At 45.8% G+C, this 25,856-nt stretch overlaps 1 protein-coding gene across 4 annotated transcripts in view; it reads left to right on the forward strand.

Annotated features, from left to right (window-relative positions):
* Positions 1-25,808, forward strand: part of LOC115139363 (nuclear receptor coactivator 1-like) — an 88,686-nt gene extending 62,878 nt beyond the window's left edge. For all 4 annotated transcript variants that reach the window (XM_029676645.2, XM_029676643.2, XM_029676644.2 and 1 more), the window contains 17 exons: positions 2,866-2,972; positions 3,552-3,729; positions 4,629-4,808; positions 5,969-6,070; positions 6,344-6,484; positions 7,672-7,819; positions 8,024-9,113; positions 9,555-10,077; positions 12,435-12,587; positions 12,714-12,831; positions 12,979-13,147; positions 13,444-13,749; positions 17,034-17,132; positions 17,441-17,828; positions 18,277-18,451; positions 18,772-18,958; positions 19,109-25,808. In XM_029676645.2, the coding sequence (XP_029532505.1) occupies positions 2,866-2,972; positions 3,552-3,729; positions 4,629-4,808; positions 5,969-6,070; positions 6,344-6,484; positions 7,672-7,819; positions 8,024-9,113; positions 9,555-10,077; positions 12,435-12,587; positions 12,714-12,831; positions 12,979-13,147; positions 13,444-13,749; positions 17,034-17,132; positions 17,441-17,828; positions 18,277-18,451; positions 18,772-18,958; positions 19,109-19,276 (4,232 nt within the window). In that variant the 3' untranslated portion in view covers positions 19,277-25,808. The remainder of the gene's footprint in view (positions 1-2,865; positions 2,973-3,551; positions 3,730-4,628; positions 4,809-5,968; positions 6,071-6,343; positions 6,485-7,671; positions 7,820-8,023; positions 9,114-9,554; positions 10,078-12,434; positions 12,588-12,713; positions 12,832-12,978; positions 13,148-13,443; positions 13,750-17,033; positions 17,133-17,440; positions 17,829-18,276; positions 18,452-18,771; positions 18,959-19,108) is intronic.
* The last annotated feature ends 48 nt before the right edge of the window (positions 25,809-25,856 follow it).

A 25,856-nucleotide genomic window follows, 5' to 3' on the forward strand; every position in this document is an offset into this window, starting at 1 on the left:
GTAAGGCTTTGGGGGATGTTGAACGAGATGAGATCCTCTGTTTATTTTCTGCCCCCCGCATGAGCCTACTTCGAGCTGAAATAACCATGGCATAAGGTTGTCAGGGTCCTAGCGGCCCCTGCGATGTCAGTCACAGCTAGGATGTGTGAGAGAGCAGCCAATGGCTGAGATCCCTGCCCCTTGACCTTGTGCAAGAGGGCCTCTCGCACAGCCCAGCTTCCCTTTCCCCTACGCAGGGAGAACCAGGAACACACACGCTCTGCTCACCCCTCCTCTCCCGAGGCCAGCGCTCCGCTCCTTTGTGCCCCTCTCTCGCTCTCTCTCTCGCCCTTGCAACTCTCCCCTCGTTCACCTCTTGCCCCCCCTGTGTCCCACTCCCCCTCTCAACCCTTTCCTATCTGATTCTGAGATAGACAAGGACAGACCCCGACTTCTCAGAAGACTCCAGATGTGTTACTTAACTATTTGGGGAAGAAAATCACATCCTCAAGGAGAAAAATACTCTGTATCCTGTTAGCCCCACCAATTCCCAAAACAACTGGAATTGCCCATGCATTTGCACACTTGGGAAGTTAAACACTGCTCTGGTGACGACCAGAAAGTGGTAGAGTAGTGTATCTGAGGAGTAGTGCAGCACACGGCCCAACCAGCAGGCCTGCTGCAGGATATTCATGTCTCTGTACCATAAAGTCCTCACCTAGCCCTGGTTGATTTGTCAATAACCTAATTACGGAAGGACTTTGTTGTGTTTTGGTTTCAGTACTTGGCCTCCTGGAATACCACACATGATTCACAGTCATGTGCTCACTCGTCTCCCTGATTTTAAGACCTGGGCACCGGCCAGCCTGCGCTTCATAAATATACACTCCTCTCTCTGTTTCTCCCTGGAGAGGATACGGAGGAGATTGACTTGGTGGGGTCGGGAGTACGGTGAAAAGTACCTCTGTTTCCTCTCTTCCTCTCTCTCCTTCCTCTTTCTTTATAGTATCACTTCCTGCTCCTGCTGCTGGCTACTTGGTGGGGACATGTCGGTACAGTGAGCACTGCGTGTTGACATCACGCTGGTCGTGACCTACATTTTCCGTTTACATTTTATTAATTTAACAGATGCTCTTATCCAGAGCGACAATTACTGCATTCCTCTTACGATTAACTGCGTGAGACAACAACATATCACAACCGTATTTCCTCAATAAAGTAGTTCTCAGCAAAGTCAGTGGTAGTAGTAAAACACAAGTGCATTTAGTTATTTAAAAATAAAAATGGATGAGGGGGGTGTTTTCGGAAGATGGGTAGGGACTCCACTGTCCTGACGTTAAAGGAAAGCTTGTTCCCCATTGGGTTGCCAGGACAGAAGAGATTTGACTGGGCTGAGCAGGAGCTGCCCACCAATAGGGGTGGGAGGGCCAAGAGACCAGAGGGGGCCGAACCAAGTTCTCCTGGTGAGGGGTATATGGTTTGAGCATAGACTGAAGGTAGGGGAGGGCATTTTGGTGGGACTGGATCAGGTGTCACCGGCCAAGACTGGGCCAAGTCAGCAAGGAATGAGGGGAGGGGGGCGAGGGAGGTCCTCTCCTCATTATGGTTGTAGGGTAGTCCTGCCCTGTGAGGACAGTTGAGGACAGTGTGGGGGGTGGTGATAGGTACTGGATATGAATAATACAGCCTCTCTGACATCAGACTGTAGATTTAAAGCCACCCCCAGAGACTCTGGGTAACAGGCTGGCTAACAGAAAGACTGGGACACTTTCTCTTCCTCTTTTCTCTATTGTCCTCCCTTCCTTAATCCTTTCCTCTTACTCATGTCTTCCTCCTTCTCACTGTATCTCTCTTCTCCTTCATTTGTACTCTTTTCTCTCTATATTTAGGCCTACTGTATTTTTCTTCCTACCGTCTCTCTCTCTCTCTCTCTGTCAGGCCTACAGTACAGTAATGACATGTGATGGCAGGTCCGACCGCTCTCTCTCTCCCGCTCTCTCTCTCTCGCGCTCTCTCTCTCTCTCTGTCTCTCTCTCTCTGTCTCGCTCTCTCTCTCTCTGTCTGTCAGGCCTACAGTAATGACATGTGATGGCAGGTCCGGCCTCTCTCTTCGATCCAGCTCAGTCTAGTTCTCTGTATCTGTACTCTATTTCACCCTGCTGGCCTCAGGCACCAATCATCATCTCTCAGATCAGCATCTTTCTCTCTGTCCACACCAGGGCCAGTCCAGGGCGTCAGCAGCCTAACATCAGGTCGTTTATCAAGAAGAGAGAAAAAACATTGTCACTTGACAATACACAGATCCACGAAACCCCTCCCTGGCTCCCTCTCCTCATCACTCTCTTTGGCCCTTTTTGTCCTAAGTAGAACCTTACACCAGGTCCAAGAAGAGATTTGGGTCATTGTTGAATGGCTTTTTAAGAGTTGTTGACATGATATATGTATCTACACGGGGTATGGTTTAATTATAAAAGCAGTATGCATTGGTGTCCATGCCAGAATAAACAAGCCGTTTCCCGCTCACTTCCAGTCGTTGGCTTTAGCTGCTGTACAGTAACTGTACAGTTACAGAATGCTGTAGTCATGTGCTGCGTTGAGTCCCCCTAACCCTTTGAGCTGGACTGATGTCATCAGAACACAGTGCATCAACAGCCCACACAGTTCATTATTCTCTGTTGAATAATACCAGCTTCATTATGAGGGGAATCACTTGTATAACAAGCTACTTAGGAGTTATTACGTAATTACATAATGCCTATGTAATGGTTGATGTCAGTAAAATAAGGAAGACTAAAAGTACATGCTACCAATGGCTGATCGCCCCACGTTCAGTCCCCCCGTATTGGAGCTGTTCTTAAGATCTGTGTGTGCGTTTGCCCCCTGCAGAGAAAGCGGCTTTGGTGTCACCGGAAGACGAGGTGCAGAAGAGTGACATCTCGTCCAGTAGTCAGGGCATGGTGGAGAAAGAGGCTCTGGGGCCGCTGCTGCTCGAGGTGAGTGAAACAATAAAGCTTGGTGGAATTTGAATTTCAGTGAGAGACGCAGGAAGTATCCATTGATTGGATAAATCAGTAATGCAGCATTCTAAAGCACAGGTGCTCTTTTGTGAGAAATAATCATCTTATTGATTAGATAATCATCTTATTGAGAAGATAATCATCTTATTGAGAAGATAATCATCTTATTGGTTGCTCATTAGTAAATACATGGGTAGTTAGATTGTACCTGCTCACAGTAGATTCATACAAAATTAGATAAAGTGTTGTGTATGTTTTTGTGTAAAAGCTCAAATGTAATTTTGAGGGATGACGGCAATTTAGTTAGAATCTCTCTGTCTTCGACATTTTCTCTGTATTGTCCAGAGTGATTCAGTGACTGTATGTGTGGTACTCAGGTGGTAGTTTCCCAGTGAGGCCCAGTGTCAGTATGCCACATTAGTTCCTGGCCCACTTTCCCTGGGGCTGGGGCTGAGAGAGAGGCTGAGGTCCTCCCCTTCTCCCTTTTTGTGTTCCCCTTCCTCCGGAGGTGTCCGTTTTCACTTCTCTTTTGTCCCTCCCTCTGTTTTGGGCCAGGCTCTGGACGGCTTCTTTTTTGTGGTGAACCGCGAGGGCCGGATGGTGTTTGTGTCGGAGAATGTGACGGGTTACCTAGGCTACACCCAGGAAGAGCTGATTACCTCCAGTGTCTACAGCATCCTCCATGTGGGAGACCACGGCGAGTTTGTCCGCAACTTGCTGCCCAAGAGCCTCGGTGAGGACGACAGGAGAGGTGGATGAGAGAAGAGGGGATGAGATGAGTCAGGAGATGATGGTGAAGGGAGAAGAGGAGGGCGAGAGGATGGAGGGAGTGGGGGGGGTAGGAGAGGTGGAAGAAGATGAGAAGCGAGAGAGAGAAAGGTCGAAAAGAGAGAATGACAAAGAAAGAGGGGTTGATGTCGAGTAGGAGGAAATTACAAGGCGATGAAAGAGATGAGGAAGGAAGGAGAAGAAGAACATGATAACGGGGAGATGAAAGAAAAGAGAGAAGGGGATCAATCAAATGTATTTTATAAAGCTATTTTTACATTAGCAGTTGTCACAAAGTGCTATACAGAAACCCAGCCTAAACCCCCACAGAGAAAGCAATGCAGATGTAGAAGCACCATGGCTAGGAAAAACTCACTAGAAAGGCAGGAACCTAGGGAGAAACCTAGAGAGGAACCAGGCTCTGAGGGGTGGCCAGTCCTCTTCTGGCTGTGCCGGCTGGAGATAAGAGTACATAACCATTAAGGATGGAGAGGAGGTAGGAGAGGAACCTTTGCCTCTAGGTACAGTATCATAGCTGTCACAGATCATGTGACAGCTAAACTTCAGTTTCAGTTTAAACTCACTAGACCCTCACTACTACTGTCTCGTTTATTCTCTCCTTATCCCCCTCTTCTCTCTCTCTCTCTACCCCAGATATGTCATCCTGTCTGTTTTCAAACCATTATTATTACATCACACACATTGGTTTTACCTGCCTCTGACTGTCATCCTGTCTCCCTCATCCTTTCTTTTCTTTGTCACACACTCTCCTGTATGTCCTGTGTGGTGGTGTGTGTCCCTGTTCCTAATGATGTGTCTGTCTGTCTACACCATTACTGATGTTGTGTGTGTGTGTGTGTGTAGTGAACGGGGTGCCGTGGCCCCAGGAGCAGGGTCGGAGGAACAGTAACACATTTAACTGCCGGATGCTAAAGAGGCCTCCTGATGAGGTGGACTCAGAGAACCAGGAAGCACGACAGCAGTACGACATCATGCAGTGTTTTACTGTCTCCCAGCCCAAAGCCATGCAGGAGGAAGGAGATGGTGAGCACACACACATATACATACAGCTTACTGAACATACACAGATACATACAGCTTACTGAACATGCACAGATACATACAGCTTACTGAACATACACAGATACATACAGCTTACTGAACATGCACAGATACATACAGCTTACTGAACATGCACAGATACATACAGCTTACTGAACATACACAGATACATACAGCTTACTGAACATGCACAGATACATACAGCTTACTGAACATGCACAGATACATACAGCTTACTGAACATGCACAGATACATACAGCTTACTGAACATGCACAGATACATACAGCTTACTGAACATGCACAGATACATACAGCTTACTGAACATGCACAGATACATACAGCTTACTGAACATGCACATATACATACAGCTTACTGAACATGCACAGATACATACAGCTTACTGAACATGCACAGATACATACAGCTTACTGAACATGCACAGATACATACAGCTTACTGAACATGCACAGATACATACAGCTTACTGAACATGCACAGATTCATACAGCTTACTGAACATGCACAGATGCATACAGCTTACTGAACATGCACAGATACATACAGCTTACTGAATATGCACAGATACATACAGCTTACTGAACATGCACAGATACATACAGCTTACTGAACATGCACAGATACATACAGCTTACTGAACATGCACAGATACATACAGCTTACTGAACACGCACAGATACATACAGCTTACTGAACACGCACAGATACATACAGCTTACTGAACACGCACAGATACATACAGCTTACTGAACACGCACAGATACATACAGCTTACTGAACATGCACAGATACATACAGCTTACTGAACATGCACAGATACATACAGCTTACTGAACATGCACAGATACATACAGCTTACTGAACATGCACAGATACATGCCAGGTAGGCACACAGATGTTTACATTCACACTCATGTCATACACATTCAAAAAGGTGTGTCAGCAGCATGACATCACGCTGGTCTTTACCTTGTCCTAACTAGACCAGAGCCGTATAGGAGAGAAAGAGTTAGACACGGTGACGCCCTGCTTATTACATCTAACACACACACACACACACACATCCATGTTAGAGGCTTAACTCTGACCTCTCCTGACCTTTGATCTGTATTGTGCCCAGACCTGCAGAGCTGCCTGATCTGCATAGCCTGCCCGATGCCCCGCCCGCAGCAGCTACCCGCCATCCGCACTGAGTCCTTTATCACCAAACAGGACCCCACAGGTATCAACCCCTGACCTCTCACTTTTTACCTCTCAACTCTACCCTCTCACATAAAAACTCCATACACACACGCACACACTCTCCAATTTGTAGATTAGAGAGCTTTCATGTTGCTCCAGAAGGTGGACTAACTGGAGTGTTACACAATAAACAGGCTTGTTGGTAAACCTACCTAGAGAGGAAAGGCAAGTACGGGGTTTCAGCTCTCACTACTACTGTACATCTGACCTCATAATAGACCACCGTTACTAGTGTGTGTGTGCGTGTGTCCAGGGAAGATCATCTCCATAGAGACCAGTGCTCTGCGGGCGACGGGGCGACCGGGCTGGGAGGACCTGGTCAGGAAGTGTATCTACGCCTTCTTCCAGCCGCAAGGCAAAGAACCCTCCCACGCCAAGAAGCTGCTCCACGAGGGTGAGGAGAAGGGGAGTGGGGAGAAAAGGGGAGGATGAGGAAGAGAAGAGAAGGGGAGTGGGGAGAAAAGGGGAGGATGAGGAAGAGAAGAGAAGGGGAGTGGGGAGAGACGGGGGGGAGTGGGAGAGAAGGGGGAGTGGGGAGAGAAGGGGGGGGTGGGGAGAGAAGAGAAGGGGGGGAGTGGGGAGAGAAGGGGGGGGAGTGGGGAGAGAAGGGGGAGTGGGGGAGAGAAGGGGGAGTGGGGAGAGAAGGGGGGAGTGGGGAGAGAAAGGGAGGAAGAGGAAGAGAAGAGAAGGGGAGTGGGGGAGAGAAGGGGGGGAAGAGAAGTGGGGGAGAGAAAGGGAGGAAGAGGAAGAGAAGAGAAGGGAGTGGGGAGAGAAGGGGGAGTGGGAAGAGAAGGGGGGAGTGGGGAGAAAAGGGGAGGACGAGGAAGAGAAGGGGAGTGGGGAGAGAAGGGGGAGTGGGGAGAGAAGGGGGTGGGGAGAAGGGGAGGAAGAGAAGGGGGAGAGAAAGGGAGGAATAGAAGGGGAGGATGAGGAAGAGAAGAGAAGGGGGGTGAGGACTAGAAGGGGGTGGGGAGAGAAGCGGAGGATGAGGACTAGAAGGGGGTGGGGAGAGAAGGGGAGGATGAGGAAGAGAAGGGGAGGATGAGGAAGAGAAGAGAAGGAGTGGGGAGAGAAGGGGAGTAAGAGAAGGGGGAGTGGGGAGGATGAGGACTAGAAGGGGGTGGGGAGAGAAGGGGAGGATGAGGAAGAGAAGAGAAGGAGTGGGGAGAGAAGGGGAGGATGAGGACTAGAAGGGGGTGGGGAGAGAAGGGGAGGATGAGGAAGAGAAGGGGAGGATGAGGAAGAGAAGAGAAGGAGTGGGGAGAGAAGGGGGAGTGGGGAGAGAAGGGGAGGATGAGGAAGAGAATGGGAGGATGAGGAAGAGAATGGGAGGATGAGGAAGAGAAGGGGGATGAGGAAGAGAAGGGGGATGAGGAAGAGAAGGGGGGATGAGGAAGATAAGGGGGTGGAAAAGAGAGCGGAAAGAGAAACGTTATGTACTATTGTTTATAATCAGGCTGTAACAACACAGTACCCCCATATCGTACCATTACAGAAACATCTTTCTTTTATTTCATAAAGAACGCCACACTGATCAGTAGCTCAATTGTTGTTTGTGTGTCTGTGTGTGTGTGTTGCCAGTGATGACCCATGGCACGGCCATCAGTCCTCTTTACCGGTTCAACATGAGCGATGGGACCCCCCTCAGCGCTCAGACCCGCTGCAAGTTCTGCTGCCCCCCTAACCATGACGTTCAGCCCTTCATCATGGGCATTCACACTATCGACAGGTGACTCGCACACAACCGCACACGCACGCATGAACACACACACTGGCAAGTCATATGGAACAAGTAGAATATATGTCTTTATTGCCAATCAACAATGGTTGGAATGGTAGGAATTGACCCGATGTAAACAATGTAAACAGAAAATACATTTCCAGAATATTTCTCTCACCCAGCTGATGTTTTGCTCTTGTTTTCCTTTTGTAGGGAACACAACACTGCTAGCTCTCAGGAAAACACTAACTCCAGCCTTCTACTGACCCATAGGAGCCCTGCTCCCTCCCACTCCCCTTCCCTCCCCCCGGGCAGCGAGGCCAGCCAAGCCCCAGGCCCCACCTCGGGCCTCCATCTCAACAACGGCAAAAGCTCCAGCACCACCTCCCCCACCACACCCACCAGCCATTCAGCAGGGTACCTGACGCCCACCCGGATGTGTCCTCAGCAGGTCAACAGCCCCTCGCCCCTGGGAAGCCCCATCACTGCCACCCCTACCTCATTTATGTCGCCCAGACCCCCCAGGGCTAGTCCGGGGCTGGGCGGCAGCCCGCGTGTCCCAGGGAACCCCTTCTCCCCTTCCACCCCTGGCCTGCACTCTCCGGCACCGTCCCTGGGAGGTGGAGCTGGTGGCGGTGGAAGTGGAATCCTCAGCCGGCACCACTCTGGTGGGGACAGTGGAGCAGGGACCCCCCTGGGTTTCTCTCTGCCCTCCCCTTTACCTCAGAGGCAGGCCAGCACCCCCACCAGCTCCCCAGCACGCCCTCCCCCCGCCAAGCCCCCCGAGGGAGGAGGAGGACGTGGGGGCGGAGAGGACCTGGCTAAAGGAAAATTAGGGGGGAACTCCAAACTCAACCAGCCCCTGGACAAAGGTGGCGTGGGGGCGCCTAAGGACCCCAGAAACACATCTACCAAACCCACCTCCACCCCTCAGTGCCCGGCCTCCCACAGCACGCTGACGGAGCGCCACAAGATCCTCCACCGCCTCCTGCAGGACAGCAGCCCGGCTGAGGGCAGCAACGGCAAGGAGTCTGAAATCAAGAAGGAGCCTCCTGCCAGCCCTGTCACCGCCAACCCCAACGGACCCCCCAGCACCCCTCAGGACCACCAGCTGCTGCGCTTCCTCCTGGACACGGATGAGAAGGACCTGGGCGACCTACCCCCTCCGGCCGCTCTCAGCCTGCAGACAGTCCGGGTCAAGACTGAGAAGAGGGCCAGCGGGGACACTACGCCCTGCGCTGCAGCCTGTGCCAGCCCCAAGCCCAAACCGAGCCCTGCAGACAGCAGGCCGTCCAGAGACCCGGTACTATCTGCAGCCCTACTCCTCCTGCCTGCAGTCTACAGCTCACACCTCATACACAGTCCCTGCAGTATCCAGATGCAGCAAGATCACATCCCAGACATGCAGACCTCTCAGACACTTTAAGTTTGGGGTTAGAGTTAAGGTTAGGTTTTAGGGTTAGGGCTGGAAGTTAGGATTAGGGACTTCTAGGACTTCTGTTGCTGGGGTGGTCACAGTGGCTGGCTGGCTGAGTGGATGCTGCTGCTGCCTTCTAAAGGGAGCATGTGATTCGCTGCTGTATTTGTTCTACTTACATTGAGCCCATAGTAACTCGCCCTTAGGCTGGAGCTAGTTGTGTTAATTTGTGGCCCCTTCTCTTCAACTTTGTCTCTCTCCAGCACAGAGCTACCAGCAGCAGCCTTGGAAGGTCTTTGACCTTTACTCTCTTTCCCTCTCCCTCAGTTCCCCAGTGGATCTGCTGACCTGGACCCTCTCAGCCAGCTGCTGCCCACCCTCAGGGGCCCTGCAGGGGCCAAGCAGGGCAGCGAGGAGCAGACCCAAGCCCTGTCGTCCCATAGCCAAACCCAACCTCAACCACGGCTCCATTCACCTCCACAGCCTCAGACACAGCCTTGGCTCCAATCACCTCTTCAAACCAAACCTCAGAACCATCTCCAGCTTCAGTCCCCTACCCAGCTTCAGTCCCCTACCCAGCTTCCGTCACCCACCCAGCTTCCGTCACCCACCCAGCTTCCGTCCCCTACTCAGCTTCCGTCCCCTACTCAGCTTCCGTCCCCTACTCAGCTTCAGTCCCCTACCCAGCTTCAGTCCCCTACCCAGCTTCAGTCCCCTACCCAGCTTCAGTCCCCTACCCAGCTTCAGTCCCCTACCCAGCTTCAGTCCCCTACCTTAGTCCAGCCCAGTGGGGCCAACATTGTCAAGGCCGTGACCGTGAAGAGGGAGCCTCCTGGAAGACCAAGCCGAGGTATGGCAGGAATAAAAGGGGTCAGGAGTAGAGGTCGACCGATTATGAATATCCAACGCCGATACTGATTATAGGGAGGACCAAAAAAAGCCGATACTGATTAATCTGCCGATTTGTATTTATTTATTATTTTTTGTAATAATGACAATTACAACAATACGGAATGAACACTTACAGTGGGGCAAAAAAGTATTTAGTCAGCCACCAATTGTGCAAGTTCTCCCACTTAAAAAGATGAGGCCTGTAATTTTCATCATATGTACACTTCAACTATGACAGACAAAATGAGAAGGAAAATCCAGAAAATCACATTGTAGGATTTGTAATGAATTTATTTGCAAATTATGGTTGAAAATAAGTATTTGGTCAATAACAAAAGTTTATCTCAATACTTTGTTATATACCCTTTGTTGGCAATGACAGAGGTCAAACATTTTCTGTAAGTCTTCACAAGGTTTTCACACACTTGCTGGTATTTTGGCCCATTCCTCCATGCATCATCTCATCTTTTTAAGTGGGAGAACTTGCACAATTGGTGGCTGACTAAATACTTTTTTGCCCCACTGTATTTTAACTTAATATAATACATCAATAAAAATCCATTTAGCCTCAAATAAATAATGAAACATGCTCAATTTGGTTTAAATAATGCAAAAACAAAGTGTTGGAGAAGTAAAAGTGCAATATGTGCCATGTAAAAAAGCTAACGTTTGAGTTCCTTGCTCAGAACATGAGAACATATGAAAGTTGGTGGTTCCTTTTAACATGAGACTTCTATATTCCAAGGTAAGAGGTTTTAGGTTGTAGTTAATATAGTATTTAAGACTATTTCTCTGTATACCATTTGTATTTCATATACCTTTGACTATTGGATGTTCTTATAGGCACTATAATATTGCCAGTGTAACAGTATAGCTTCCGTCCCTCTCCTCGCCCCTACCTGGGCTCGAACCAGGAACACATCGTCAACAGCCACACTCGAAGCAGCGTTACCCATCGCTCCACAAAAGCCACGGCCCTTGCAGAGCAAGGGGAATAACTACTCCAAGTCTCAGAGCGAGTGACGTTTGAAACGCTATTAGCGCACATCCCGCTAACTAGCTAGCCATTTCACATCGGTTACACCAGTCATTAGGCTTGAAGTCATAAACAGCGCTGTGCTTGCAAAGAGCTGCTGGCAAAACGCACGAAAGTGCTGTTTGAATGAATGCTTATGAGCCTGTTGCTGCCTACCATCGCTCAGTCAGACTGCTCTATCTAATTATAACATAACACACAGAAATACAAGCCTTTGGTCATTAATATGGTCGAATCCGGAAACTATCATTTCGAAAACAAAACGTTTATTATTTCAGTGAAATATGGAACCGTTCAGTATTTTATCTCACAGGTGGCATCCTTAAGGCTAAATATTCTTGTTACATTGCACAACCTTCAATGTTATGTCATAATTAAGTTAAATTTGGCAAATTAGTTCGCAATGAGCCAGGCTGCCCAAACTGTTGCATATACCCTGACTCTGTGTGCAATGAACTCAAGAAAAGTGACACAATTTCACCTGGTTAATTAATATTGCCTGCTAACCTGGATTTCTTTTAGCTAAATATGCAGGTTTAAAAATATATACTTCTGTGTATTGATTTTAAGAAAGGCATTGGTGTTTATGGTTAGGGACAGACGTCCAACGATTGTGCTTTTTTCATAAATGCGCTTTTGTTAAATCATCCCCCAGCGTTGCATCGATTATATGCAACACAGGACACGCTAGATAAACTAGTAATATCATCAACCATGTGTAGTTAACTAGTGATTATGATTGATTGATTGTTTTTTATAAGATAAGTTTAATGCTAGCTAGCAATTTACCTTGGCTTCTACTGCATTCGTGTAACAGGCAGTCTCCTTGTGGAGTGCAATGAGAGGCAGGTGGTTATAGCGTTGGACAAGTTAACTGTAAGGTTGCAAGACTGGATCCCCCGAGCTGACAAGGTGAAAATCTGTCGTTCTGCCCCTGAACAAGGCAGTTAACCCACCGTTCCTAGGCCATCATTGAAAATAAGAATGTGTTCTTAACTGACTTGCCTAGTTAAATAAAAGTTGTTTTTTTTAAAACTGCAAAATCTGTGCCAAAAAATACCGATTTTTGATTGTTATGAAAACTTGAAATCGGCCCTAATTAATCGGCCATTCCGATTAATCGGTCGACCTCTAGTCAGGAGTGAGGGGTCACGATAAAGGGTCAGAGGGCAAGAGGCCCCTGACTCCACACCCCGCTGTAATGCTGCCTGTTTTCATTTTTAGTGTGGCCCCCCAGGAAATGACTTGTCCTGGCCGTGTGTCTGTTTGTGACTGTGCAGGGCTCACTGATGGCTCCAGCCTGCAGAACCAGTCACACTTTGACTTCTGCAGCCCCAGCCAGAGACCGGGACAAGGGGAACTCTTCCAGACACCCAAAGGCAGCAGCCCCTTTAAAGAGCCTGGACTAATGAACTCATTCAACTCCAACACCGGTATGAACCAGAATATGCTCATATCAAATATCTGGAATTACATAATTACTACATAATAAAATGGAATCTATGGGTTAGTTGTTTGTTTCTTGGTGGTTCATTAAGAGTGTGTGTGCTGTCCTCCAGCGTTGTCTAAGATAGAGACAGACTCTCAGCAGTTCCAGACCCTGGCCCTGACTGAGACTCTGTCCTTTGATGGAGGCGTGGGAAACCCTGTGCAAGCCTCTCTGGCGTCCCCTCAGGAGTGAGTATAGTACTTCTATGTAGAAGAAACACACAGACACATTCTTTGCTCACATTCCAATGCACAGGCACACAGAAACAAACCTTGCCCATCTTTATATTGCATCGACACACTCCCATGTTCCGGACTCCCCTGTGTGTGGAGCAGGCAGTGTGTCCCATGCCCACTGGATGAGCTGCTGTGCCCCCCCACCACCCCCGAGGGACGTAACGACGAGAAGGCCCTCCTGGACCAGCTGGTGTCCTTCCTGAGTGGCACAGATGAGAGCGAGTTGGCTGAGCTGGACCGAGCCCTGGGCATCGACAAGCTGGTGAAGGTACCAGAGGAGGAGAATGATAGTAGATTGCATTAGTCTTTTTTAAGTGTTGCGATTGTTACCTATATACGGAAGAGGACAGGCACTGTCATACTCTACTACACTACGGAGTTGAATGAGCGTTAAATATAGAGAGTTAATTGAAATTCCTGTCCAAAGCACCACAGAATAGTTTCTTTCCATCAGTATAGTAGTGCAATCATCGACGCATGCTTGATGTAATGATTTGTTTGTTCCTGGGGTGTTTGTTGGACTGTAATTAACCCAGTATTGACCCTGACCATTCCTCTCCCCAGGGCGGCTGCTTCGACCCCGTCCCTCAACGGTTCCCCTCCCAGCCTCCTGCCACCACCCCCATCTCCATGGACCCCAAGCTGCCCGGCTACCCCTCTCAGTTCAACCCTGGCCCCCCTGCCCAGTTCCCTCCAGAGATAGCAGGGGTGCAGAGTATGGGGGGCTTCGGTGCACCCAGGGGGGCCTTCCCTGGGGGCATAATGCTGAGGCCTGGCATGGGCAGAGCTCCTGGCATGACCAACCAGCTCCGGCTGCCTCCCAACCAGCTGAGGTTACAGCTGCAACAGAGGCTGCAGGGCCCACAGCAGGTGGGATGGGCTGGGCAGGGCAAAGCGGGTACATCAGGGGTTGCAGACTTTTGTTCCAACACAGCCCTAACACACCAGATTAAGCTACATAAGACCAGGTGTGTGCACTCTCTGAGCAGTAAATAGATCCTCTCTGGGATATGTGGGACGCCTCTCTGGGATATGTGGGAAACTACAGAGCGCCAAATTCAAATAAATTACTATAAAATCAAACTTTCATTAAAACACATGCAAGATAGCAAATTAAAGCTACACTTGTTGTGAATCCAGCAAACATGTCAGATTTCAAAAAGGCTTTTCGGCGAAAGCAAATGATGCTATTATCTGAGGATAGCACCTCCGTAAACAAAGAGAGAAAAGCATATTTCAACCCTGCAGGCGCGACACAAAATGCAGAAATAAAAATATAATTCATGCCTTACCTTTGACGAGCTTCTTTTGTTGGCACTCCAATGTGTCCCATAAACATCACAAATGGTCCTTTTGTTCGATTAATTCCGTCGATATATATCCAAAATGTCCATTTATTTGGCGCGTTTGATCCAGAAAAACACCGGTTCAAACTTGCGCAATGTGACTACAAAATATCTCAAAAGTTTCCTGTAAACTTTGACAAAACATTTCAAACTTCTTTTGTAATACAACTTTAGGTATTTTTTACGTAAATAATCGATAAAATTGAAGATTTCCATACAGGAAGAAAACAAACTGTAGCTAGCTTTCTGGTCACGCACCTCTATCTAACAGTACACATCAAGTGATCCTCGTTCAAGATGGCCGTATTTCTTCATTACACAAAGGAAAAACCTCAACCAATTTCTAAAGACTGTTGACACCCAGTGGAAGTGATAGGAACTGTGAGAAGGTCCCTTAGAAATCTGGATTCCCAAAGAAAACCCATTGAAAAGAGAGTGAATGGTTTGTCCTTGGGGTTTCACCTGCTAAATAAGTTCTGTTATACTCACAGACATGATTCAAACAGTTTTAGAAACTACAGAGTGTTTTCTATCCAAATCTACTAGTAATATGCATATCTTATCTTCTGGGGATGAGTAGCTGGCAGTTGAATTTGGGCATGCATTTCATCCGGACGTGAAAATACTGCCCCCTGTCACCAAGAAGTTAAATGCCAACAGAAACTGCCGCTCAAGAGGACCACGATTACCTACCCAGGCTGGCCCACTCCCCTGGTCCACTTTTCTAATATGGACGTAGTTGATTCCCTACTCTCCTCTACACAGGAGGGGGTGGGCTTTAACCTCATAGTCCACCAATACCGTATGCGGGTTCGTGACTAGGGCTCAAGCTCATTAGCATAACGCACAATGCGAAAAAATATTCCTAAAAATATTTAACCTCCACACATTAACAAGTAAAATAGCTCAAATGAAAGATAAACAAGTTGTTTATCTACCCAGCAAGTCAGATTTCTAAAATGTTTTACGGCGAAAACATAGCACATATTTATATTAGATCACCACCGAAATAAAAGGCAAGCGGCGGCCATTTTGTCCCAGAAAAAATAACATTTAAAAGTAGGATTAAAAAATAAATAATTCACTAACCTTTTGAAAATCTTCATCAGATGACAGTAATATTACATGTTACACAGTACATTTAATTTTTTTTCAATAATATGCTATATAATATCCATAAATCTCGGTTGACAACATTTAAAAAAAAAAACATGCTACTCAAATGTCAGGAGAAATGATGATAGCTCCGACAGATAACGTCAGATAACAAGCAATAAACATGACTAAATATACATGTTCTACATATATTTACAAAGATACACTTCTTCTTAATGCAACCGCTGTATTACATTTATTTTTAACGTTACAGACATCGTTCACTTGGCTATACTAGGAGTCGGCGCTCAGATATTAGCAGTACGTTTGGAGTCCACAGAAACCCAAAATAACCACATAAATATTCCCTTACCTTTGATGTTCTTCCATCAGAAGACGTAGAAGGAGTCATACTTACCCAATACATCGTTTGGTTTCACGTTGTGTGTCCCTGTATTAGCATATGCTAACAGCTTCAGCTGGAATGCATCAAAAATGACTTCTGGTCCAGCACTCTGCGCATTAAAACTTCCAATTTACATATTATATGTCGATTAAACTGGTCAAACGATGTGCAAAATCGAGCTTTATGATGTTTTTAGCATGTAGAACAAAGGACAGCGCTAACAGACAAACCGGCTTCAAATGCTGCATGTTGGAAAAAGACGTACTCCAAATCGGCCGCACGCAATAGAGTGCCCGGTTTTGAGAGGGACACGCGGAATTTCGCGCGCCAAAGGTGCAGGGCTCGTGCGATTCTCACAGTGAATGCGCCATTTGAAAGCAGACATCGCGCTGAACTGATAGAGACTGTTCCTGGATCCGTAGCTGCCTGGGAAGGGTGTTGGCGATGACGTCAAAGTAGACCCAACTTTTCCATTGTTGACAGTGTTTGGGAGAATGGCTCTCCTGAGAGTTCTGCTTTACATACCGACATAATTTAAACGGTTTTAGAAACTTTAGAGTGTTTTCTATTCAATAATAATTTTTATATGCATATATTAGCAATTTTGGGTAAAAAATATGTTCAGTTTACTATGGGTACGCACTTTCTCCAACAGGGGCAGTATAGAGCAGGAGTTCTAAGAGGTTAACAGGCCTTGTTGATGTTAATGAAGCCTGTGTCACGCAGCATTGCCTTTTAATCCCAGTCAGAGCCTGTGCTCGTTAAACACTGGCTCAGCAATAGTAAATCTCAGGCAGCCCTGCATTGTATTAATGTGCCATTGTGTTGTGTGGCTAAGCAGAGCTGGCTATCTTGGTGAAATGGGTAGTCATGTGAGGTGGAGCGCCTCCTACGCTCCATTATGGTACAGAAGAACAAACAGGGGAACTAAAGGGCTGCTACAAGCCCCTCTATGGTAGGGGAGTACTGAACCATATGCACATTTACAGTGATTGATTGTTATTATTTATGCTGCGAGAGAGAGGATTATTCTGATTTTAGTGATTATTCTGCTAGATGATCAGGTTGGTTTCAAAGACCTCATGGCAAAGAAAAGGATATTATGAATATTGTTCTCATAACTGGTCTTCTCACACTTCTCTTTATCAAATATTAGGTTCCCTTTTCTCTCTCAAGCACTTCTCTTCTCTCTATCTGCTCTCACTCACTCCCTCCTCTCTCTATCATTTCAACTCTGAGTCCGCTCCCTCCCTCCTCTCCTCTATCAGTCCTGTGACTCACTCCCCCTCGCTCTCTCTCTCTCTCAGCTGCAGAACAGGCTGGCTGCCATGAGCCCGTTCCCAGGGGAAGCTCACGTTGCCATGGGGATGCGTCAGGGAGGGCAGCAGCCTCAGATGCCCTCTCAGGTGAGTGTTTTTGGGGAACTCACAAACATGTGCTCATGCTCCTTCTCTCTTGTTCTCGTTGTTTAATCTTACCCTATTTCTGTATTGCGGCATGGTGTGTATTGAAGAAGTCCTGAGCATTGTAGCTAGTTATACTGAATTATTGGTATGAAAACTAAGTGCCCTATTCTGTTCTCCATCCGCTAATCCCTCTCCCTCTCTCTGAATAAAGTTCCTTCCAGTCTATTTCAGATGGTTTAGTTAATTTGGGAAACTGAGGGCTGTTTGGTAGATGATAAAAGTCCCCTATTTTCTCTCTGTCCCTGTAGCCTCCTCTGAACGCCCAGATGCTGGCCCAGAGGCAGCGGGAGCTCTACAGCTTCCAGCACCGCCAGAGACAACTCCTGCAGCAGAAGGTCATGTTGATGAGGCAGGGCATGGGGGGTGGTGGGCCTATGGGAGCCACCAGGGAACAAAAAGGACCCCAGCCACAGCAACAACAGTTTGGCTACCCTCCAGGCTACAGCCCCATTCCAGGGAACCCACCCAGCTCCCCCAGCCTATTCAATCCCATGGGAGGGACCCAGGACCCTAAGTTGTCGGGCCAGGGCCCTATGGGCAGCCAGGCAACTATGATGGGGGGGATGCAGGGACAGTTTGGGGGGGCGGTGAACTCGGCGGTGCAGCCTGTGCTCTTCCAGCAGTTTGGAGGACCAGGTGAGTGACTAGGCTACCTTGGAATCCACCATAACCACTGTCTGAAATTGTCAGTTCAATGTGCTGTTAATATCAATATCAAAATATCAAATAATGTGCTGAGATTGTCCATATCAAAATAGCATATAATGTGCTGAGATTGTCAATATCAAAATAGCATATAATGTGCTGAGATTGTCAATATCAAAATAGCATATAATGTGCTGAGATTGTCAATATCAAAATAGCATATAATGTGCTGAGATTGTCAATATCAAAATAGCATATAATGTGCTGAGATTGTCAATATCAAAATAGCATATAATGTGCTGAGATTGTCTATATCAAAAAGTAGTGTGCAGACAGGTTCAATAGAAAATGGAATAAAGTGCCGCTGACAAATATCAATATCAAAATGGTCTAGACTCTAGAATGTTCTAACAGCGTCTCTTTGTCCTTCTCCTCAAAGGTATGGTCCAGCAAGGAGACCCCTCGTTCCCTCCAGAGCTCAGCCCCACCAGTCCCCTGCTGTCCCCTCAGAACTCCACCACCCAGAGTGCTCTGCTCCAGCAGGCCCAGCCTCCTCCTGGGTACCAGTCACCTGACATGAAGAGTTGGCAGCAAGCTGGCATGGGCGGAAACAGGTGAGGTGGCCAGAGCCATGCCTCTGTAAATGTGTGAATTGCATAGTCTGTAATTGACTTGTTATTTACATAGAAAGTACATGGTCAGATGATTATTACATCATTTTTACATCATTACTTGTTTGTTTCTTAGAGGATTCTTTCAAACAATCACTTATGTAACATTATACCAGATGTGTTTAATTATTTGGAGTGAAGAAGGTACCAAAATGTATCGACTGCTTCTAAATAATTTCCTAGTAATTGTAATCACCAGATGTAGCAGTTGAAAGAAGAGTGTACATTAAGCCACTGGTATCATGAATGTGTGTCTGTGTCAGCTTGTTCAGCCAGTCTGGTCAGACGACGCCCCAGGCCTTTGGGCAACAGGGGGTCTACAACAACATGAGTATCACCGTGTCAATGGCAGGAGGCTCAGGGGCGGTGGGCTCGCTACCTTCCATTGGACCACCTGTTGGCATGGGCAACAGTAACCTTGGTGACATCAACTCCATGTGTAACGATCAGGTGAGGGTGCCACACCTGATGTCAGCCGCTTCAACTTAGAAGTAAAGTACAAAAGCAATAACGGACCGTCCAAGCTGCCCTTTACTGACCAAAACTGTCGTGGTGAACCATTTCACTAATGTCCTCCTCTCTCCCTCCTCTCCTCATCAGGTACAGCAGGTTCAAGTGTTTGCCGACGTCCAGTGTACGGTGAACCTGGTGGGCAGCGACTCCTACCTGAACCAGTCGGGGTCCATAGGCACCCAGAAGGGCCCCCAGGGGCCTCAGAGCAGCCAGTCCCAGCAGAAGAGCCTCCTCCAGCAGCTCCTCACAGAGTGACTCCTCAGCTCAGCCGCCTGCCAGGAGAGAGGTGCTCCACAGACCACCGACCTCTTCTCTTTCTCACCTTTGGTTTTAGACACCTGCCTGCCGGACTGGTTAGGAGGGCCCTGGGATGGAGACTGAGGTCCAGGTAAGAGTGTGTCTGACCTGCCAGCCTGCCAGCCAGCCTCAGCCCATACCGTACCATAAGGCAGCAGCTATTGTTCAGCGCTCATTCCTGGTTACCTACTTTCAACACAAAGTCTGCTTTCTGTTCTGAGAAAGGAATCAGCTTCCGGTTTTGCCAAGTCGTTGTGGTTGTCAAAAGAGGATCTGGTTCCTAATTGCCCGTTCCGTCAGGTCCATCGCAGCAGTGCGTCTTGGGAATGCGATCAACATGCAGCTGAGCTCAGCTGTGGGTGGTTAACCCGTCGTCTCAACTTTTGCTCTAGCGTGGGGTGGCGTTGTGGGGACAACGTTTTGGGAATGTTAGGTTTTTAAACCTCTGCAGTGGGAAGCTCAGTTTCAGCTGGATCTGTGACTGACTAGCTCTCTCCATTGCAGTGCCTAATGGGAGGAAATTCCCAGCTCTCGTTTTTTGTTTTTGTTTCTCTGTTCTCGTCGTCTGCGTCGTCAGGACAACAAGCAGCCGGGATGTGATGGGATGGGAGATTGGGTTGCTCTGCTCAGTTGGCAACACCATCTTTCACATTTTCAAACCACCAGACTGTCAAAGTAACTGTCTGTCTTACACATTTTTCTCCCCAGCAGCTGTGAATATGAGCCATGTTGGGCTCTCCTTGGCCTATCAGTATTGTTTGTCATGTGTAACCGTGCAGGTGGGTAGTATTGTACAGCACAGATGGACAAAAAATTGGGATGAGTTCACACTTTCTACTTTCCTTTCAAAAGCGTCATTTAATTACTCTAAAATGCAACTGTCGTTTTTAGCTCAAACTATACATTGTGATTCAATGCGGTTTTCTTCCGTTTTTTTATTTGAGAGTAACATGTCAGTTATTATAATTTTTTAAGGCGATATTTGGCATTATGAAAATGTAACTGCTAAATGTGCTCTGTGTTCTGTAATGTGAAAAAAGAAAATCTCGGTATAAGACTTTGATTGATTTTAGAAATGGCTAGCTCTGCTCTTTTGGCATCCCTTTGAATGTTTTAAATCCCCTAAAATGTACCTCAAAACGAACAAGAATGGGTTCTCAATATTACACAATGACATGAATAGGTTGTAACTCGTAACCGTAGAACTTCCTCACTCAGAAGTGATGGAAGTTGAATGGGGTGTTTTCTTGGAAACACAGTGCTCTCTCTCCTCCAACTCTCTGCCCGTGATGATGTTATTCCACTGGCCACACACTACAGCTCTTTTTTGACTGCTCATGTGACTACTGTTGCCCAGTCAGACACTGTCTATCAGCGCTAACCTCTGATATTTTACTATACACATTCAGTCACATAGAAAGTCTGGCCAAAAAACACCATGTTTTATTTATGTGGGTAAACAATAACCTATTAACAAGCAATAAACCCGAAAATGACGAGAAAGCAACAACAGAAAGAGCAAAGTTCGGCGACGTAATGATAATGAAAAATCAAGTCTAATTTGGCTTTTGGCTTCTCTGCTCTATCCCGGGTATGTGTATTTCTCTGCTCTACCCCGGGTATGTGTATTTCTCTGCTCTATCCCGGGTATGTGTATTTCTCTGCTCTATCCCGGGTATGTGTATTTCTCTGCTCTATCCCGGGTATGTGTATTTCTCTGCTCTATCCCGGGTATGTGTATTTCTCTGCTCTATCCCGGGTATGTGTATTTCTCTGCTCTACCCAGGGTATGTGTATTTCTCTGCTCTACCCCGGGTATGTGTATTTCTCTGCTCTACCCCGGGTATGTGTATTTCTCTGCTCTACCCCGGGTATGTGTATTTCTCTATCCCGGGTATGTGTATTTCTCTGCTCTATCCCGGGTATGTGTATTTCTCTGCTCTATCCCGGGTATGTGTATTTCTCTGCTCTATCCCGGGTATGTGTATTTCTCTACTCTATCCCGGGTATGTGTATTTCTCTGCTCTATCCCGGGTATGTGTATTTCTCTGCTCTATCCCGGGTATGTGTATTTCTCTGCTCTATCCCGGGTATGTGTATTTCTCTACTCTATCCCGGGTATGTGTATTTCTCTACTCTATCCCGGGTATGTGTATTTCTCTGCTCTATCCCGGGTATGTGTATTTCTCTGCTCTATCCCGGGTATGTGTATTTCTGACTAACAGAAGGCTTTCTTAAGGGTGTTATGGTCCAACTAGATATCTGACTGTGTATATACAAGGTATTTTACAAAGTGTGCAACATTACCCGAGCACAGCTAATAACCGAGGAGGGTTAGGGATGATCAGTTGAAATAGCATGCATGATCACCATCCTCCTCCGGAGACCTCAAATTGAATGCCAACTACTTTAATGTGCTATGATTTCTGAATCACGTTGTGTACCGTTTCAATGGCGTTTGTGTGCCTGTGCTTTATACCCAAACAGTGGCTCAGGTGTCCTCAGCATACAACTCAAATTCAACCTGAAAATGGCATAATTTCGTGTGGTGTTGATTCAAGTTGACATGAAAAGCTGGTAGCAGTTCCACTTCGGAAACTCATTTGTGAAACTGATACACTGTGATTGGACATACCACTTGTTCCTGTCATTCTAAGACACTTAAAATGTTGCTTTGCTTTTAGCCTATTGCATTTAATTCAAAACAATATATATACGATTAATAGATGAGATATTTAAGTGTATCTTTCTTCTGATAAGGTAAATGTTTTATTTTCTATTTGAAAGGGATGTGGGTTAACAATTAGTACTTATCAATGTTAAAGCCATTCCTGAGCCACTGTTTGGTTTATGTAAATAAACATACACTTTACAAAACACACGGAAGCAAGACAAAATTAACCGAATGTATGTGGAAGGATTCCATTTGTTTTCAGTATACATTTGTACTATATAGGGTACCAGCTAACGGTTTCATACTCCCAGAAGTGTTACAAAGAAAACTTTTCCTGGATATCTTCTTCACGTACCCTCCTCATTTAGGAACAGGCATTACTGTCTAGAAAGTGTTAATAGAACTACGTCAAATGCAGAAGTTCATCTGATCTGTTAATATGAACTGTTTAGCATTTGGGATATAATATGCCAAATTCAAAGCACCATTCGACAACGGTCATTAACTAACAGACATTCGTATATGCAAGAGCCGCTCAATGGCAAAGACAGTCCATTCAGTACAGGTACAAGGTAAATATTTGAACTGGTTCTTCAACATGTATATAACAGACAATGTGAATATGTATTTGTTCAGAATCGACAAAATGTAGTGCTCCAAGTTTGTGGTATTAACTACTTGCTTCCATTTGATTATTATTTGTATTATTTTATTTTTTACGTATATGACTGTCTGAGTGTGTGTATGTATGTGATTAATACTGTATGTACTGGTGTTTAAGATGGAAACTGAATATGTCAGGATTTGATTTCTTCTTCTTTTTATAGATACCTGCAAGTTTTCCTGTGGGTGTTGTTCTGATTGCTCTTTATGTGAGAGAATGGGTTAGCGACTGCTGAATGTGATTTTACTGAGAGAGAAGCAGTGTGGACTGGCTTTTGTACGGGTTAATTTAAAAACAAACAAAAACACACACACAAAAAAAGGCCATATTATTTAATTTCTCTGATGTTAAAACATTTAAACAGATCTGAGAAAGTGGAACCTTGTATTCTGAGAAGCATCGCTTCGGTAGTTAAGTGGGCTTTTGTAGATCGCCTGATATACTTTTAGCGTTTTCAAAAAGTAATGACCAAAGCTTCAAGATGTTTAATTCATATCATATGCAAGCCTCATGCAATTGGACGAGACAAAATGTAGCGTTTGTTCACTTTTCTAAAAGGAAATAGTCTATACATACTAGCTCCTCCTTGACCACACTACTAATTTGTGGTAGTTTGTGCTTTGCATGTTTGTCCTTTATTTCCTTTTCCACACAATTTGTCCTAAGACACTGACAAGTGACCTATCAGATTTAGTATTTTTATCTAACTTCTATTCTTTGGAATATCCCAAAGTATGATCAGTTAGAAACTTCCTCTCCTTGTTGCCGTTGACTCCTGGCAAAGACGCAAAAAGACTTGTAGGGCCTGACATGCGGTCACTGTTTACAGGAAGAGAGAAACTTGCAACAGCTAGCTATGCACCTTAACAAAAAGCTTTTTTTTAACACTGATTTAGGTATTCAAAGCAAACTAGAATTTGAATCAATGATTTAAATCAAGGTATTTTAGTTTATTGAAAGAAGAAGAAGTGAAACCTAGTGAACCAATTATTATTTAATTTTTTACTCAACTAGCATTGGTGATAGTTGTCTGAACATGTAGGTCTGCTCTATCAACTGAATCTCACAGATTAAGATTATTCAATCAAATATTTCAATTTATTTAGCTGAATACTTTATACCAAATTTGAGGTGCTTCTTGTATATACAGTATTTTCTGCATAGAGGACTGCTCCTCGCTGTTTGATGATAATGTTAATGAGGATTTTCTTATCTTTACCTTTATAAAAGTTTGCTGCATTTTACATTACTTTTGTACAAGAAATCTAAATATTCCAGGAATTTGCAAGAAATACAATCTACTTTTGCACTTTATCTCAGAATTATTTAGAGGAAACAGGCCATCATAAATACTACTCATGTTCACATTAGAATACTATTTAATCATCATAAATCCCCTAAATCACAGGAGGTTGGTGGCACCTTCATTGGGGAGGAGGGGCTCATGGTAATGGCCAAAGCGGAATAGGTGTAATAGTATCAAATACATCGAACACGTGGTTTTCATATGTTTGAAGCCATTCCTTTTGCTCCGTTCCAGACATTATTATGAGCTCTCCTCCCCTCAGCAGCCTCCTGTGCCCTAAATATAATAGAAAGTAAAATATAGATTTCTCAGGTTCTTAAGAACTTGGTTGCAGAGCCCATCAATATGATTACAAAAGAGAAGTGTACATTCTCTACTACTACTCTTAGTAGTTTCACATATGATCCTTCTCTCTGCCACAGAGCCTCAATCTAAACTATGCCTTTCTTCTTCAGGTGATCCACTGCCCCTCTCCCCTTGGCCATTAGTTAACTAACGCGCTTACACTCATACGTCCTGTCCTGTGTAACCGATGTGAAATGGCTAGCTAGTTAGCGGTGGTGCGCGCTAATAGCGTTTCAATCGGGTGACGTCACTCGCTCTGAGACCTTGAAGTAGTGTAGTTGGGCGCGATGGGTTACGATGCTTCGAGGGTGACTGTTGTCTGTGTGCAGAGGGTCCCTGGTTCGAGCCCAGGTAGGGGCGAGGAGAGGGACGGAAGCTATACTGCTACAGCAGCTTTAACTGTTCAAAACATTCCTCCTCAACTCTGCTCTTAGCTACCAGCAATCATTGTGCTCTGGTCTATACTGTAGCATTTTACATTTGAGTCATTCAGCATATGCTCTAATCCAGAGTGAATTACAGTAAGTAGTGAGTTAATACATTTTCCTGTACTGGTCCCCTGTGGGAATCGAACCCCGTTGCAGGCGCCATGCTCTACCAACTGAGCCCCACGGGACCAGCAGCAGTTCTATTCTATATATTTCTAGGCTTAGTAATTCCTACCAAGCACTAACAGCCCTACATACGTGTACTGCTGTCCCCTTGCGTCTGTTATTTTGTCATTGTCACCACCTTGTAACATACTGCCTAATGCAGAAGCAACTATCATCCTTGTTAAGATTAATGCACTCTACCTTCTACAGGTATTACTTCGCAACTGTTTGCTGATGATGTTTGTCAAGTATTGTAAGTGCTGCATAATCTAGACTGAAGTTGGTTGTGGATGGAGAAATCAAAAGCTTGTCTCGCCACTTATAAGGCCAATGCTTTCTCATTGAAACGAGGTTCCACTTTTCCCCCTGTAAAATTAATATAAATAAATATAAATATATATATTATACATTTTACTCATTTTGTCCAGTTTTGTTTATTATACTTGTGTAAACTTGTTTTTAGACAGGCATCAGAGCAGCTGTGTGGGTGGGACAATATGAATGAAGTATCTGGGAGAATTATGCATGTTTTTATTTCTGTGTCCAGGTGGAATACCTGGGATAAATCCTACCTTTTCTTAGGACGTCGTAGACAATCAGTCTCAGGCTGGGTCAAGTAGCTACAGGGGGTTCCTGTAGACTGAAAAGCAACGTTTTTGCATCTACTGAAACAGTCTTATTTGTCTGTCCATTTTTTGGGAGGTATCTGGCTGCTCAGACTGGGATTAGTTCAAAGTTTACACACACACACACACAACACACACACCTCGTGCGTTCGGTCCCTCTATTGCTTTTCCAAGGTGAAGATGCAGACCTTGAAGGAAATGATGCTTTGACTAACAAATCTATAACATCCATGAATGTGAGAATGCAACACATTTGCAATAAAAACACCAATTAAAATGGGATATGTAATGTTGGTTGTCTTTCTTTTTTTACTACACTGTATTTCTCAT

Source organism: Oncorhynchus nerka, linkage group LG13, assembly GCF_034236695.1.
Source record: "Oncorhynchus nerka isolate Pitt River linkage group LG13, Oner_Uvic_2.0, whole genome shotgun sequence".
NCBI classification, from domain to species: domain Eukaryota; kingdom Metazoa; phylum Chordata; class Actinopteri; order Salmoniformes; family Salmonidae; genus Oncorhynchus; species Oncorhynchus nerka.